Raw genomic sequence first — 18,541 nt, 5'->3', positions numbered from 1 at the left:
ATGGACCATGCTTTTGAGTTTACTTAACAACACAGTTGAGGTGATTGTATGATGATTTAGGCATACACTTTGCGGTGTCATTACTTATTAGCTATAATTACTATTTTGATTCCAGTTCAAAGAAATATGACTATTGGACACCTAAGCATGTTTTGGTTTATTTTTTTACTGAATGATTCATTTAACTTAAAAATTTCCAGGAGAAATACTAAACATTTTTGCATGACTTATTAATCAGTCCAGCTTACAGTTGTGTGCAAAAGGTTGTGTACCCTGGTCAGATGACATATTTTGATGATTTTTCCGATGGTTAGTCAAAGTAAAGTTAACATGTCCTCTACGGAGAACAACGTCTTTACATTTTAATACACAATTATTGTTTATTTAACATCTTGGAGAAAAAAACTCAACACAGAATGTGACCTGCACAAAAATGATGGCCCATTTTACATTTAATACATATATATATTTTTTATTCTAATATGTTAAATTCAAATAAATAGAAATCATGCAGTAAAATGTGTAGAAAAATGCTAAATTTAAGTGTATTGTCTGTGGAGGGTGCATTAACTCAGACATAGGTATTGATTTGGGTGTTTTGCATACGACTGTCGTTCTTGTATGCTTTCTTTTTTCTCTCTTTCATCACACTAGTAAGACTTAAACTCATATAATTCCTATCTCATCTGCTCTCTGCCACATGTTTAATTGTTAAGAGACCCATATGCTGCGATTTTCTTGCCATGAATAGTTCAGTTTATGGGTGCTGGATAGTTCAGTTCAGTTTATTAATTATATCACTGCTGTAGGGACAAAATCTTGTATCTGCATTTTTGAGATCATATATAAAAGGCAGTTGACCTTTATGTTGTGCGAAAATTTCATGATGAATGAACCAACAGAAATGCTCCAAAATTACTTAGAAAAAGTATTTCTACACTTACTTCTTTTAAACGTTAAGAAGATTTTCCCTTGTCCTGTAAATTTACCTTTTTGAAGATACAAGTTTTTTTTCCGACAGCAGCGATAGGGATGGGGCAAGGTCAACAAAATATGTCAAATAAGAGAAGTCAGCTCAGCAATATGAGCACCAGTCAAAACATATTAAAAATTAAAATGGGGTGACATATATAAATAGAATATTATGCTATTAACATATGTGAAAATGAGGATTAATGTGGAAAAGGTAAAAGTGATGAGTGTATACAGTTATGGGGAACATTATGTACAGTTAAGCCCAGAAATATTTGGACAGTGACACAATACCAAAACATATTGCCGATACAGTTGTATAATCAACATGAGCTTAAAGTGCAGACTCTCTGCGTTAATTTGAGGGTATTCACATCCCAATTGGAGGAAGGGTTAAGGAATTATGGCTCTTTAATATGTAGATGCCTCTTTTTCAAGGGTCCAAAGGTAATTGAACAATTATCTCAAAAGCTATTTCATGGACTGCATGGGCTATTCCCTTATTAATCCATCATCAATTAGACAAGTAAATGGTCTGGAGTTGATTCCAGGCATAGCTTTTGCATTTGGAAGCTGTTGCTGTGAACCCACAACATGCGGTCAAAGGAGCTCTCAATGGAAATGAAGCAGACCATCATTAGGCTGAAAAAAACAAGAAATCTATCAGAGAGATAGCAGAAATGTTAGGAGTGGCCAAATCAACAGTTTGGTACATTTTGGGGGGAAAAAGAGCGCACTGCTGAGCTCAGGAACTCAAAAAGGCATGGACGTTCACAGAAGACAACAGTGGTGGATGATTGCAGAATCCTTTCCGTGGTGAAGAAAAACCCTTCACAACATCCACCCAAGCTAAGAAAACTCTCCAGGAAGTAGGTGTATCAGTATCTAAGTCTACTATGAATAGAAGACTTCATGAGAGCAAATACAGAGGGTTCACCACAAGGTGCAAACCATTAATCAGCCCTAGAAATAGAAAGGCCAGATTAGACTTTGCCAAAAAAACATATAAAGAAGCCTGGAACTTCTGGAACAGCATTCCTTGGACAGATGTAACTAAGATCAACCTGTACCAGAATGATGGGAAGAAGATAGTATGGAGAAGGCTTGGAACGGCTCATGATCCAAAGCACACCACATGGTGGAGGCAGTGTGATGGTATGGGCATGCATGGCTTCCAATGGCACTGGGTCACTAGTGTTTACTGATGATGTGACACAAGACAGAAGCAGCCGAGTGAATTCTGACGTGTACAGGGATATACTTTCTGCTCAGATTCAGCCAAATGCTGCATGGTTGATTGGACGTCACTTCACAGTGCAGATGGACAATGATCCAAAACTTACTGCGAAAGCAACCCAGGAGTTTTTTAGGGCACAGAAGTGGAATATTCTGCAATGGCTGAGTCAATCACCAGATCTCAACCCGTTTAACCATGTATTTCACTTGCTTAAGACAAAACTGAAGGCAGAAAGACCCACAAACAAGCAACAACTGAAGACAGCTGCAGTAAAGGCCTGGCAAAGCATCATAAAGGAGTAAACCCAGCGTTTGGTGATGTCCATGAGTTCCAGACTTCAGGCAGTCATTGTCTGCAGAGGATTCTCAAAAAAGTATTAAAAATGAACATTTTATTTATGGTAAAGTTAATTTGTCCAATTACTTTTGAGCCCCTGAAATGAGGAGGCTTTGTAGAAAAATGGTTGCAATTCCTAAATATTTCATAGGATATTTTTGCGCAACCCCTTCAATTAAACCTAAAAGTCTACACTTCAGTTCCATCTCAGTTGTTTAATTTAAAATCCAATGTGGTGGCATGCACAGCCCAAATCATGAAGATTGTGTCACTGTCCAAATATTTCTGGGCCTAACTGTATGTGCAGGTTAGTGACTTCACCTCTGCTCTCTAGGCCGTCTTGTTGTTGTCTGTGATGAGGCCCAGGGTGGCTCTGTCGTCTGCACACTTAATGATGATCTTAGAACTGGGCTTGTCAGCGCTGTTGTAACTGAACAGGGAGTACTGAAGGGGGCTTAGCACACAGCCCTGTGGTGTGCCAGTGTTGAGGAACAGCAGGTAAGAGGTATGGCTGCCAATTCTCACCACCTGGGGCCTTCCCAACAGGAATTTGAATATCTAGCTGCAGATGGAGGTTTCCAGTCTAAGAGCGACAAGCTTAGAGATGAGTTTTGAGGGAATGATGGTATTAAATGCTGAGTTGTAATCAATGAAGAGCAATCTCACACATGTATTTACTTTGTCCGGGTGAGCAAGAGCAGTGTGGGTCGCCAAGCGTTTGTGTCATCTGTGGCCCCATTTGGTCTGTACGCAAACTGAAGAGGCTCTGAGATGTCAAGAAGGGAGGAGCAGATGTGGGTTTTGGCTTGTCACTCAAAGCACTTTATGATGTAACAGGATTGGTTTCTTTGGGACAGTAATGATGTTGGATGCCTTGAGGGGAGTGGGCACCAGGGACTGATTTAGGTAGAGGTTGAAGATGCTGGTGAACACCTCTTGCCAGTTGATCAGCGCAAACCCTGAGGGCGTACTGTACTGCACTGGAGTATATGCTACATTAAACTCTTCTATTTAACACAAAGTGTGGAAAAAAAGTATATATTTGAGATTTATCTTAATGTTATTAATTATCATTAAGTGTTTTAAACGGTGAAATACAGCATTATGCCTCCTCCTCTCTCCTTTTTTTCCCCTCTTGCCTCCTGCAGATATTTTGTGCTGGACCCTGAGCTCAGTCAGCTGCAGTACTTCTTAAATGAGCAGAGTAAGAACCAGAAGCCTCGAGGCTCCTTGCCTCTGATTGGCTCTTCGGTGGCCCCGAGTGATGAGTTTCCTTTCATGTTCACGGTCTATGCTGCTAACGGAGAGCTCTTCAAGCTGAGAGGTAAAAGAATGAACGACTGCTCAATCTCTGCTCCATCTCACTTCTGCTGTGCCCTGCTTTTCTCTCCCTCTCTCTGACACACTCTCTCCTATTGGGCTACATCATATTCACTTTCCTCTTCTCTGATCCTTCTATCCTTGTGCCACCTCAGATCAGATTTCTTTATCTGCTGTCATTCATTCTCTTTCTTTTCTGCTCATGTCTGTAGACTTATTCTCTGTCTGCCATCCTCTAAACACTGCTTCCTTTTATGAGTACTGTTACCTGGGGCATGCTTTCTCTCTCTTTTCACTGGAACACATCCCTCTCTGTGTTTCTCATTCCTTTTCTTCTGTGCTACCAGTTGTGGTTGTCCCCACCCCCTCTCTTTCTCTCAGTTAAAACAGGCCCCAATTTCGTTCAGTATGTCTTTCATTCTGTCTCTTCCCCTCCTTCTCAGTATACTACATTACGCCTGTTGAAATCTTTGACTTCTTATGTTACATACATTACCTCAACTGTTCAGTTGAACTGCTTATGAAAAAGAAAAAAAAGAAATGTTCCTGTATAACAAAAAGCAGTCTTAGATCGCTTGCTAGTTAAGAGCAGGAAAATGGCTCTTGCACTTTTAGCGTGATGCAATGTGATTTGAGGGCCTCGCTGCAGGGGTCACCCACCACTCTACTCCCACTGTGGCTGTTCTGGAGCGGCAATCTTCAGGTGCCGCTTTTCTCATTTCACACATTTCTGGTCTGACCCTGGGCTAGAGCTATGCCTCAGATTGAGTTTTTGTGTTTCAGTCAAGATGTAATGTCTTGCTGTCATCTTGAAGCTGGAAATGCTCACATTTACTGTAACTTCTATTAATAACCAGGGAGGTCACATTCTGTTCTTCTCTGTTCAGAGTCTGATGAGCACTGCAGGTATGGCACATGACTACTATTAACATTGCAATACTACAGTGTTGCCTTACTGTAATTTCGACATTAAAGAATAATTCCACTGATATTTCTAAATCCCAGTGTAATTAAGTTAATTAGTAAATAAAGTAATTCAGAATAGTTCAATGTGAAATACACCAGTCTATAGAAACTTAGCAAGAGAATTGTTCACAGCTTTAGTGAAAGCAACAGGGTGTGTAAAGCGTTTAATATGTCTGAAAGCTACATCAAATAAAATTATTGTATGAAAAGATTATGAACATGTTGTCTTATGTCTGAGAACTTGTTTTGCAATAGTTTTGAGTTAAGGTTTTGGTCTAAAACATATGTTTGAAATACACACAGGTTGTATCATGCAAAGTAATACATAAAGAGAACTTGCGTTTGCGCTTAGTAGTTGTTTTGATTGGAAATGAAATAAATAAAGACTGGTCAGTAACTTTTGCTGTGTACTGTATATTACTGTAAATTATTGTGGGAATGAATTGGGTTTTTTGCAGTATGATCTTGCCACAGACAGAAAGTAAGTACATGTAAGTTATAGGGATGATACTGATATGTATGCTGTGTGTCTGTGCAGCCCATGATGCGTGTGAGCGGCAGCTGTGGATGACCCAGCTCCAACTCTGTGCCCGTCGCCACTCAGATAGCAGTGCCAAGGTAACCCAGTTTGTTACAGTGTAATCCACTTTGCTTCGTCTCCTTCATATCTCCCTCTTTCCGTCTGTCTCTCTCTTCTTCCCTCTGTTTCCTTTTCCTCTGACCCCTTTGTCACTTTGGCAATCTGCCTCAGCAATCTTGTGATTCAAGGGTGTTTTCAAGGATTTTCTAACTGTCTTCCTGTGCTGAATGCGGGACAGTTTGCTGAAGATGCACTTCTTCACAGCAGTTGAGATCTTGTCAGTTTGCCCTGAACAACACTTTGAAAGACCGATAATAAATTCTGTTTTGTTGTTCACAGTCTGTGTTTTGCTGGCTTCCAAACTGAATTTTTGTTGAATATGAAGCTGGTTTAATACTGTACCACAGTACTGCCTTCTGCTTGAGTAAATAAATTAAAGATACTGATGAGCTGAGTTAGAGATATAAATGCACCAAGTATGGCCACATAGTTTTGTCCCATATTTTGTTACCTCTTTTTGGGTTATTCCTGAATTTGGAAAGGAGTGTGACAGTAGTATGGCTCTAGAGAATTAATCTGTCTCATCTTTATGCATTAAGTGAAGGAATGCATGATTGAAGTCTGCATTCAGCGTTAAGTGTCACAAGTGCCATGTTGTTATTTAATGTTTAACTTCTCCAGAGTTAAACATTAATCATTCACTTTCCATGTGGTAGTTTATTAAGTTACACATTAAAAATTCCTTTTCACTGAAGCAGGCCTGCCACATGTCAATCCAAATATTTGTTTACCAGCATACAGGGCTTGAAGGTGCCTTTTACAGTCATTGTTTATACTTAGTGGGCATATGACTCATTATGCTGATGTGTCTAAAGCTGGTAGAGGAAAAATGATTCAGTATTTTGTATCTGTTACTACATCTTTATTGAGAGAAGCCGGCAGCATACTCATGAGACTGCAGAAGCCTTTATCGTGGCCATTTAATCTTTGAATTTGTTTTGCTGTATCTGATATATGTAAGGGATTTATGGTGAAAAAGTGAAGCCTTATTTGTAACTTCCAAATGCACATTCTTGCTTTCCCACATTTTTGTACATCCCACATTTTACATTGTCTATACTGATTTGACAGTATGGCACATCTGCCTTGTTTCTACACTTATTGGCCATTTTTTTCAGGTACACCTATCATAGTCAGTATAGCTGTATATACAGTGTAGCTGTCAAGAAGCAGTTACTAAGAAAATGAAATAAATGGAAATAAATCTGTTCTCTGCACATTTTGTCACAGGATGTTGCCCACACAACACGTTTGGCTGGATATTTTTGGTTGGTGAACTATTGTCAATCCAGCAGTGACACTTGTGTTAAAAGGTGTTACAAAAACAGCGCAATGCAAACTGATGATGAGAATGATCCACCACCCAAATAATACCTTCACTGTGCTGGTCCTATGGGTGTCCTGACCATTAAAAAACTAGTAAACAGGGGCTAGCAAAGTATGCAGAGGAACAGATAGACCACAGGATGTAATTGTACAACTACAAAGTGCACGTACATGATAAGTGGAGCTGATGAATGTGACTAAGTGTAAATCACTCATTGTCACAAAGAAGCTGCTGGTGTTTTTTTAGAATAATAGATTGACCACCTCAGAGACCAGACATCAACATCACTGAATGTGTTCATGATTACTTGGATCCTGACAAGCAAAAAATGCAACCAACGTCCAAGTCTGAAGCTGTGAAGAAAGTCCCTGCAGATTTCTTTGAAAGACTTAAAGCTGGAATGGAAAAAGAATGGAAGCTCTAATAAAGGCAAAGGGTGGACAAAATAAATACATTTTTATTTTGATGTTGTATTTAGTTGTTGAAGCTTCTGTGTAATTTTCTTTTAAAATGTTTTCCGATTTTCTTTTCCTGATGCTGAAAAATGAATAACTTAAAACAATTTAATGGCCATTTTACCGATAATTTAATAAATTAAAGAGTGTTCTCTGGGTTTTGCTCAGTACTGCAGGTGCCAATTGTAGACAAATACTGACTGTAGTTCATCTTTTGCTGCACTATTTATCAGCCACCCTCTACCCCATCCATCAGTGGAAAGAGACCACTGACCAGTTACTATGTGGGTAGTACTGTGTACAAGTTCTGGTCAGCAGTGGTCCTGTTGTGGTCACTTTTTTTATTGATTGGTGATGTAGGGTGGTGGCTAAAAAATAATTTGTGCACAGGAACATTTGGTTTACAGTCAGTGAGTAAAGCACATATATTGTAGTGTACATAATAAAATGGGCAATGACTGTGGGCACAGTTATTTATAAACTGGCAGTTCAGTACAATTATTAATAAACTGGTAACACGTAAAAGGTCTGTTCACAGCCACGTTGAGGTACGTTGAGAGGTGTTAGATTATCTAAACTCTGGCTTATGCAACCTTTTTCTTGCCTCAAATATAGAACTGCTCTTATAATGTACTGTTTATTAGACTAAGGCAGTGCAGCTCTGTCAGGCCTCATGCAAATGCTTACAGTCTCCATGAACTCAGTGAATCTTCATTCCTGTTAATTTTCTACTTTTCTGTGTGAAGATTATACTTATCCTTTGTACATACTTTATACATACATATACATATATACATACTTTATACATTTTAGAAGTGGCTTTTAGAGCGAGTTCTTTTTTTGCAGCACTCTCAAATTGCACAGACATTTCTATGCACATTTGTTCAGACCTAGATACACTTCCGTCATATAAACAGATTGATATATTGATTTTGGTGCGGCTGCGTAGAAAAGATGTGGAAATATTGGAAAGAGTAGCACTAATGCACAAAATGTCTGTTTTTATATATTGTGACTGTTTTCATGAAGGAGAGATCAGAATTTTGTACTTGTATTTTTGTGCGTGCTAGAGAAAGTTAAAATGATGGAGGTATTTTATTTGAGCTGTGATGGCGTTCTTTGTTTCCACGCTGCTCCCTGGGGAACATAATACATGCTATAGCACATTCTTTCTCTCTTCTCACATTCCTGGCTCATCCTCTCCCTCCCTCTCCATGCTACTCCCTCCACCCCTTTCCTCCCTCCTTTTCTTCCTCCCTCCCTCCCTGTGTGTGAGGCTGCTCTGTCGGGTCCTGTCGAGCAGAAGATGCCCTCATGCGTGACGGGGCAGTGGGGTGACGGTCGAGGGCTCACGTGTGTCCTCGAGAGGAACTGTGGGCCCTCTCACTCGAGCTGCTGCTGCTGCCGTCTCTTTCAGGGCTGCCGCTCCTCCTCGGCTTCCTGCTCTTCCTCAGCTGGCCGGACCCGCAGCTTCTCTTTACTCCCGCACCCTGTCCCGCCCTGCTCCTCCACCACCACCCAGAGACAGAACTCCCTGCATGGCCATGGGACCCCCGGCTCCATCATCACCATCACCCACCACAAATCCCCCATCACCAGCCTCCGGACCTGCAGCCACAATCCTGCACACCTGCACCAGGTCAAAGAGGTAGGGCCAGGTTCAGTGGAGAGAGTGTGGCTAACTAACTAACAGTTGATAGTTTGGCAAAAAAGCAAAGTATCCATTATTATACTTAAAAGGACAGATGTCAAAGTATTTTGCACAGCTGGAAACAGGAGCAACCATCTTAAATAGCTAATTTTGTCTGTTTTTGTTCATTTAAAAAAAAAAACACCATCATATAGTGTCAGGAAATCTAGGCAGAAATCTAGTCATTATAACGCAGTGTTGGAATTGAGTTAAATGTGTGATTTAGGCTAATTACTGGCCTGTAAGCTTGCATTACTTGTTAGAGACATTAGCTAGATTATTCGCTGAACTATTGCTTTAAAACAGGCTTTGTAGTATAGGTGTAACTGTAAGACTGTGTTTTTTAGCAGCAGTGTTTTCAATCTCTGCTGTTAACTTCTGACGTATATGTTATTATATGTCACATGTTTTTTAGTGTCGTGGTGTTTTTTTTTTGTCTCTTCTTTAAGATTTATTTTTATCTGGTTTGCAAAGTGCAGTATTAGCTAAGTCCTCTGTGGAGCTCTTCCGGCTCAGCTGTCCTGGGAGTGATGCGTCAGCATCTAAAAGTCACTATTCAGCAAAGAATCTGTATCATCACATTGTTTTGACATTGTTGTAGCAATACTTAATGCTAACTGTGTCCTTTTCATGAGGAGGGGAATCCAGGGCTCAGTGAATATACAACGATTAGACGCTTCATCAAGTACTCCCACCTTGTTTCTATACTTATTGGCCACTTCATCAGCTCCACTCACCATATAGGCACTTTGTAGTTCTGTAATTACTGACTGTAGTCCATCTGTTCTCTGCACACTTTGTCGCAGGATGCTGCCCACACAGCACTGTTGGCTGGATATTTTTGGTTGGTGGACTAATCTCAGTCCAGCAGTGACAATTGTGTTAAAGGTGTTAAAAACAATGCGACATAAACTGATGATGAGAGAGATCCACTGCTCCTCTGGTGGGCATGTGGGGGTCCTGTCTATTAAACAGGTAAAAGAAAGCTGACAAAGTATGCAGAGAAACGGAGAGAAACAGAGATGTAATTGTACAACTACAAAGTGCACATACATGGTAAGTGGAGCTGATGAATTGGACAATGAGTGTAGATACAAGGAAGTGCACTTAATGAAGATCATTGTATATTCATATACTCTGATTGAATCTACACTAAGTTATAACATGTCTTACATCCAGGGCTGCTATTATATTTTTTATTTATTTTGATATGTTTTGCTGTTTGACTCTTAATTAAATCATTTAATTCATTAAATAATAATGAAAGTTTTAGATACAGTGCCAACAACAGTGTGCCCCCCCTTCTGGGTGTGCCTCTCTGAGTCAACCTATAGTAGTTTAGCCCAGTCACAGTCTGTAGAAAGAATTGCTAGGCTGAATGAGGCTAAATTTAGATGAAAATGTCACAGAAAAAGCACAAATCAGGATTTCAAAATGGCAAGCTGAAAAAAAGAGGACCAACAAAAATAGAGTAAGGTGAATACTACTTAGTGGAGGTAACGGTGGCTTATCAAGACATACTATCAATATAAAAGAAGCTTTTGCTATTCTTACTACAGTCATCAAAGAAAAATGATGCAGTGGAGCAGTGCAAACTTCATGCCCTATTGCAGATTTTTGTGTTTGAGTTCTGGTCTCATATTTCAGTAGTGCAGCATACCCTCTGTTTTTGTGTTAAGATGTCATGTAAATGCAAAAAAACCCTTGAAAATGAAGATGACCTGTGAAGTGTATGCTAAGGATTCTCTCTAGTCTCTCTTTCTGTGTTTTGGCCAGGCTTAAAAGTATAAATTATCCATCAATTCGCTACTGAATGTCATAATCTATAGCTGGATAGTTCTGTAGTGGAAAATGAGTGTGTTTGATGAGATTCTAGTGGGGTTTGAAGAGCTTATTTTATTAGTTAGACCACATTATAAACTTTTGAAAAATTGCACCATAAAACAGCTTTATTGTTCTATCTGAACAGCTATCTGAAGGTCAAAAACCACAGAGGAAGCACTTTTACTGTAAACCTATTTCTTTCATTCAGTTTTCTATTGCTCTGAACCCAAAGCCAAACAAATTAAGTTGTCAGTTTTATTGCAGTGATTAATAAGAAGTGACTTGTTGTAAGATTAACAGTCCCTAATTAAAGCCATATGTGTCAGTCTCTGATGCAACATGTCCTGATATCCAGTGGCTTTCTGGCTCTTGAGGTGTATTCTTGTCAACAAGTTAGGCAGCGCTTTAACTTTCCTTGACAGGCCAAAGAGGCCAAAGAGAAAATAATTTAAGCTGAACCACAAAAAGAGCTTCTTTGCTGCGCATGTCAGACCACTGCAGGAGAAATGATTCAGCAGCCTTTCATAACATCTCCACTATGTGTTAAGTTAAATAATTAATTAGACTGGATTATGCTAGTAGGAGCCTTTATTACATAGATCAAGATATTATCAAAACATAAATAGAAACTGTTTTTAGAGGAGCACTTGTTTATTACTCTTGTTTATTAGTCATTGCAATCAAAAAGAAGATGATTGGCTATCCAGAACTTTTCACTCATTGTGTGGTATTTGCTCTGGGCAAACACTCTTTACAGCAGTTTAATTATAGCCTCTGTTGACTGCACTGTAATATGGAGTCTAATGCATAGAATTGAATTTATAAATTGAATTTGAAATCAATTTAATTTATTTTAAATACTATATAAGCTGAAAATAATTTTCAATGAGCTGTAAGCTATAACCAGTGCAAATTAAAACATTTGTAAGTAATTGGATAGTGACACAATTTTGTTGTTTTGGCTCAGGCACATTAGATATAAAAGAATCACTGTCAGTTAAAGTGTAGAAGTTTAGTTTTAACGTTTGAGTAATCTGCACCTATACTGGAGAAACCATATAGCCATCACAGCCCTTTTTGTACATATTCCTGTTATTTCCATCAGTCAAAAAAAATTGAACAAAGTAAGTTAAATCTTGTTTAGACAAGTTAGACATTAGTATTTGGTTGCAAATCCTTTCCAGTTTATTTATGGCTGGAGTCTGTGACCCATAGACACCACCGGACACTAAGTGTCTTCCCTGGTGCTATTTTACAAGAACTATTCTGCAGCTGTTTTCAGTTCCTGCTGGTTTTTTTTTTTTTTTCTTTTTTCTTTCAGTCTTAATTCAGTAAGTGAAATGCCTGCTCATTTTTCAGGTTGGGTGATTGACTTGGCCAGTCAAGAACAGTGCTTTCTTGCTTTTTAATAAACCATCACTGTTAATTTTATACTCTTCTTCTTCTTTCGGCTGCTCCCTTTAGGGGTCGCCATAGCGGATCATCTGCCTCCATCTTGCCCTATCCACTGCCTCCTCTACTTTCACACCAACCATCTCCATGTCCACCTTCACTACATCCATAAACCTTCTCTGAGGTCTACCTCTTCTCCTTCTACCCGGCAGCTCCATCTCCAGCATTCTTTGCCCAATATATCCACTATTCCTCCTCAACACATATCCAAACCATCTCAACCTGGCCTCTCTGGCTTCATCTCCAAACTGCTCCACCTTCACTGTCCCTCTGATCTGCTCATTTCTAATCTTGTCCATCCTTGTCACTCCCAACGAAATCTCAGCATCTTCATCTCCGCCACCTCCAGCTCAGCCTCCTGTCTTTTAGACAGAGCCACAGTCTCCAAACCATACATCATAGCAGGACGCACTGTCTTGTAAACCTTCCCTTTCACTCTTGCTGCTATCCTTCTGTCACACATCAGCCCTGACATCCGTCTCCACCCACTGCATCCTGCCTGCACCCTCTTCCTCACCTCTTTTTTGCACTGTCACTTTTAATTTTATACTGCTAACACTTATTCTGAGGAACAATAACTCCAGATGCAAATTCCACATTGAGAATCAACTTTAGACCTGTTCTTAGATCTCTTATGTATGAATAAATAGTGTGCACAATTGGCCAAGAACTAGTACTCCAGTTTGTGTAAGTATATGTACTGATATCTAGCCGATTAAGATTCCCCCAATATACATTCTCTAAAAATGCCTTAACCTAATAGTCATTATTTAATTTTCACTGTTCTATTAGTTATTGACTGCACTGTATAGACCTGATTCACTATTTCATAGTACTCACAGAGACTGATAAAAGGCTTCCTGAGGTTCCTCAGAGAACAGGATCTGTCAGCTGTCAGTTAAACGTGCTTACCAAAGTGAAAGTTTGTCTGCAAATGAAAAGGAGAGAGTGACTACTTGGCTCCTGGTTGCTGGAGATAGCTGCAATCTGTCTTCTTTTCCTTTTCCCTTTAGACTTCACACCATTTGCAGCTTTTTTTCATCTCATTGCTCAATTTCAACAGCAAAAATGAAGGGGCACTAGAGGCTAGACTTCTAGTTATTTGCACCCAGCAATTTGTATTCTGTGAAATGCATTATAATTCTGTTACAGTACTTCCTGCACAGTGTGATATAGTGTACACAGTGTGTAAAGCCCCCAGCAACATTCCTGTGCCTGATACACTTGTACCAGCACAACACACACTGCCATGTCAGTGCCGCGGCTGTGCTGAGAATGGTCCACCACTTAAGAGGGTGGTTAATGAATTGTCCAGCCACTGTTGAGCTGCAATCAGTAATTTTTTAACTGACAAAGTGTGCTCATATAGTATTATGTCAAAAACTGAAAAATGACAAAAATGGAGATATAAGGTGTGTGTGTGTGTATATGTATATGTATCTGAGACTGAACTTATATATATATATAAAGTTCAGTCTCAGAGGTTGGTTGTATTCTCAGTTCCTTGATTTTGCAAATATTCCTTTTTTGTCTTTTTTTCCCCTCATTAACACTTTTCTCAATGACATTGACAGCAGTCTTCTCACAGTGGAAGGATGGACAGAAACACCTGTGGAATTTTTTTTTTACGTTTTTTTAATCTGTCTAAATAGGAAGCTTTAAGTGCTGTTTATGTGATGGTGACTGTGCTGGTGGTCTGCCAGGTCTTGCAGAAACGTTAGGAGTTTCTCTATACCTTTTTGGAAACTCCATTTTTTTTTCACTCTTTTTGACTTTCCCTGTACTTATACAGGTATATCTCCTGAAAACGTAAATAACTCATAGTTAATGACCATTTTTTAAAATTAAGTAATTAAAGGGTGGTCTCTGGTTTTTGCACTATATTGTATATTATCAACATTGCTAAGTATGCATAATTGTGTTTTAGTCATGAAAACCTTAATGCCATGAAAATAGTGATAGACCTGGCAAAGATGTGGGTCATGATGTGCTACATCTATGAAGAGCTTAAGCGTGTTTCTGTGAGAAAAGTCTTTTACCTGTGTTAGAGACTCTGATCTTGAGGGTAGAAGTGTCCTCTTACAGCTGCTGCCACTATGCCATGGACTCTACTGTTAAGAGAGAAAGCAGGAACAAAAGAGTGAGAGAGGGAAATAAAAGAGCATTGAGGGAAAGGGGAAAAGGAGAGCATGCCGCAGTGAAAGAGAGTGTTTCTGAGTACTCCACGTACGCTTTGTGCTCAAATGGGGACATTGGAGCCAAAGAGCAAGTAAAGACTGAATAGAGAGCTCAGAGTCATTTCTTCTAAGACCAGAGCTCCTCAGTACAGCATAAAGTTCAGAAGCACATTCTCACCTGATCAGTAGAAAATTTACCCGTACTTTGTTTAAAAAAAAAATTGTTTTTTTTTTCCTCCAAGAGGTTCTTTGGAGCAATGACAGAGGAGCTGTTTTTGTTCTCCTAAAGAACCTCTGAATGGATGGTTGTAAATTGTTGTAACCTATATTTTCATAGAGACATAGCAACAGCATGCATGAGCTGCATTCAGCAATATTTACTGGAGCTGAAACCTTTGGGGGGAAAAAATGAAATGGATCAAAGAGGCAGATAGAATAATAAAATGTATCTATTTTTCATGAGGGTTGAGTTATGAGAATCTAAGCATCACCAAGCACAGCAAAATCTCTCCTTGTTGCTCAAAGTTTGCTGAGCTGTGACGGGGGAATCTCAGCAGAACAGAAAAGGAGCCTGACCCCTCCGTTTGCCTGAGTTATGAATTAAAACTGGAATCAGTTGTAAAGAGAACAGCCAGTTAAAGGAGCATTCTGGCCTAAAACTACTATTTAATGTATTATTTTTCATGCTGTTCAACATTGCATCTCTTAACCTTATCAGTTTTATGGAATTTATGACTTTGTATCATTTTCATGTTTTCATCCAACTGCAGGAGCCAGCATGCATTACGTACACACATCACACAGCTATTGGGAATCCCTATTGGAAAATCTGACTGTTAGCCACTGATTTAAAGGCTAATGGTGCTAGTATTAGTGATATAGTACTAAACTCAATTGGTCGTCAAATGTTTTTCCTTCAGAAGAGGAATAATTCTCCCAAATTTAAACAGCAGATCCCAAGTATCTAGCCCAAAGCACTTGTTGTCAAAATTTCCTTACACCTTCAAGATACATCATCTTACTTTCGAGATTAATACAGTGCCACTGTAAAAAGTGACTAGGTATGTCTACAGAAGGTTTAGTGATGGTTAACAATTGTTGACTTTTAATGTTTTAACCAGTGGTGATCTGTGTGTTACTATGGTACCTAATGTGTAATTTTATAAAAACCCGCTAATATTTGATTAGCATAATCTATGGGCCATGATGGTAAGAGCTTAAAAACCGCATTCTGGGACTATTAAATGTTGCTGTTAAGATTTAATGTGTGTGCCATAATCTTTTATTGAGGTGCCGTGAAACTATGTCAGTATTTCTCATCTGCTAAAATGAATCCTGGCTTTGTTAAAAGTGCACTTGTGCTGCAACTGTGTTGCAATAAGGGAAGAAAGAAAGATGAGAGAAAGTGATGGTGAAAGACAGAGGCAGAAAGTGTGTGCGTACTCTTTCCTCCTTGAGCTGGCCCAAAGTAATGAGTCACTTCCTCCCAATCCTCCTCAGCTGTCTATCCCTTTTTCATTAGAGCAGTTCTATATCCACGGCACATCAAATGCTCGGAGATCATTACGCAGCCTCTGACAGACTGTAAAATAGATGACAACTGCACCAGCTAGCTCCTGCCAAACTCACACCGCCCACGCCTCTGCTTGGCTCTTCTCCTAGAGCCCTCCCCTCAGCTGCTCATCAGAGGGTCTACATATTAAAAACATGCAGTCCATAACACACTGCAGTTTTTAGTATACCACCATTTATCCCAGTAGTGTTTAATAGCTTGACTCATGTGACTAAACGGTGCTCCACAGGTTGGGCTGAACCCCTGTTATTGTGGGAATACGGGGATTGAGTTAATCCAGGAGATTAGTTTCTCTCCGGTGGGATTATATCAGTCTCAGTCTGTTCCCCATCATCCTACAGAGACAAGGCCTGTAATACAAGCTCTCCAGATTGGATTAATGTGCTGCGCTTTTCTTGTAATATAGGGGAAACCATTATGGTACTTTATATTAAGTGTCCTCAGAGCTCAAGTAGGATTTACATAATTATACAAGCACTCGAAAGCTGCTGCGTAGGAGCACAATATCATAATGCACTTGTAGTTTGCTGAACATGAGTTTCAGTCTTAGAAATGGCCATTTAGTTAGTCTATGCACTGTGTTATAATAGGGTTGTATGTCTGTATATAAGGTGTACTGCTCACGCACACATTTTCCAAGCCGCTTCTCCCTCAGGGTCGCAGGGGGGTGCGGGAGCCTATCCCAGCTGTCATCGGGTGGAAGGCAGTATACACCCCGGACAGGTCGCCAGTCCATCACAGGGCGGGCAGATAGACAGACATAAACAATCACAACTAGGGACAATGCAGCATGTCCAGTTGGCCCGACTGCATGTCTTTGGACTGTGGGAGGAAACTGGAGAACCTGGAGGAAACCCACACAGACACGGGGAGGACCGTGGTCGCCCAGCCGGGGAATCGAACCCAGGCCCTCCTTGCTGTGAGGCGACAGCGCTACCCACCGTGCCACCCGGTGTACTGCTCTTGGCTTTGAAATTCTTAGAAATGCTTACACATTCCAAAAGAGATGGGACACTCCTTTTAAATAAAAGGAGCATCCAGAAAAGGCATAGTCCTTCTCGATCAACGATGAGTCAAGGTTCACCACACCAGCAAAAATTGCAACAGGCGAATAAACCAACATTTTCAGAAGAATGTTTCTCAACCAGTGATTGCAAGGGTTTTAGATATTTCACCCTCTGTATTGTTCATCATGAAAAGATTCAGGGAATGTCAAAATCTCTGTGCGGAAAAAGCGCAAGGCCAAAAAGCATAACCGAATGCCAGTGACCTTCCATCCCTCCACCATTAAAACCAGCCACCGCATGGGCTCGGCGGGCTGAAGAAAAAAAGGACGATCTAGGTTCTTGCCAGCGCCTGTCTTATTATTGTGGTGTATTAGTGAAAATGACATGGGTAATATAGACATCCATGAACATGACACTAACCACTAACACTGATAGATATATGCACATTTTGAAGCAGCATATGCTGCTTTCTAGACAACGACTTTTTCAGGGAAATCAATGCTTATTTCCACATGACAGTGGCAAACCATGCTTTGCATGCACACGCATGGCTACACAATCAGACCTGCCTGCAGCACAGGTCTGTCTCCTATTGAAAAAGTGACATATTATGAAGTGTAAAATACAGATAAGAAGGTCCAATACGATTGTGCAGCTGAAGAATGTATAGCTGAATAATGGAAGAATGATTAAAAACACACTTTCTGAACTGGATCAGTTGGGGTTAAATATTGTGGGTTTTTTTTTATTTAATACAGGGCAAATAGAATTTACAAATCACTGCTCTGTTATGTTAGCATTTGTCACACTGTCCCAACTTTTATTATTTTTGTAATATTTTTGTAATTTTTGTAATATGTATATAAGTTACATGAGGAAAAGTGTGGTCTCACATACTGTACCAGCCCTTTCAGTTTAAAGGGCAAGGAGTTCTTTTTCAAAGGACTTTTCAAAGATGACCAAAACAGAGGCTCCACAGTTTCTAAGAGTCTTTTCCTCACTTGGTTGCTCTCCACAGGTCATGTCACAGGCAGAGGGCCAGCAGAAGAACCTGTTGAACTCCATCGAGTCTCTACCCAGCCGTGGGCCGCTCTCCTCGCTGGATCCCGACCTGCTGCTGCTCAAGGCCACGTCTGCAGCCACACTCAGCTGTCTGGGAGAGTGTCTGAGCATTCTCCAGCACAATGTTAGCCAGGCTGCTCGCAACATTACCGCGCACACACAGGGGATAAACACAGGTGAGCTAATCTTTGGCCTGCAGTGGCTGTAACCTTTGCTGTAGGTTAGACATAGTGGTCAAAAGCTGGAGATGTTGCGATGTATATGTCTTTTTATTTTTTTGTGTCAGTCAAATACAGGCTGACATCTTGGTGGAAACTGCTGTGCTTCACTGTGACCAGCATGCAGTTGGTTTTTAATTGTTTGATAATGAAGTGTCACTCACTTGTTAGGCAGCACTGATATTTAGAGCAAATGATCACCACTGAAATGAAGCTGTCAGCCAAGTAGAGAAAGTTTAACATTCATACGATAAGTGTAAAATAAAGGGTGTACATTTCTGATGT

General features: G+C 40.0%; 1 protein-coding gene across 2 annotated transcripts in view; it reads left to right on the top strand.

The window, feature by feature from the left end:
- The window catches only part of osbpl10b (oxysterol binding protein-like 10b), a 53,459-nt gene that overhangs the window by 2,454 nt on the left and 32,464 nt on the right, over window positions 1–18,541 (top strand). The window contains exons 2-5 of one of the 2 annotated variants that reach the window (XM_017709177.2): window positions 3,694–3,869; window positions 5,370–5,449; window positions 8,671–8,901; window positions 17,995–18,214. In XM_017709177.2, coding sequence (XP_017564666.1) covers window positions 3,694–3,869; window positions 5,370–5,449; window positions 8,671–8,901; window positions 17,995–18,214 — 707 coding nt within the window. The remainder of the gene's footprint in view (window positions 1–3,693; window positions 3,870–5,369; window positions 5,450–8,670; window positions 8,902–17,994; window positions 18,215–18,541) is intronic. The other variant, XM_017709178.2, reaches the window with a different exon arrangement.

The sequence above is a fragment of the Pygocentrus nattereri genome, chromosome 3 (genome assembly GCF_015220715.1).
Source record: "Pygocentrus nattereri isolate fPygNat1 chromosome 3, fPygNat1.pri, whole genome shotgun sequence".
In the NCBI taxonomy this organism is placed as follows: domain Eukaryota; kingdom Metazoa; phylum Chordata; class Actinopteri; order Characiformes; family Serrasalmidae; genus Pygocentrus; species Pygocentrus nattereri.
This window is presented reverse-complemented; position numbering and strand designations above follow the sequence as displayed.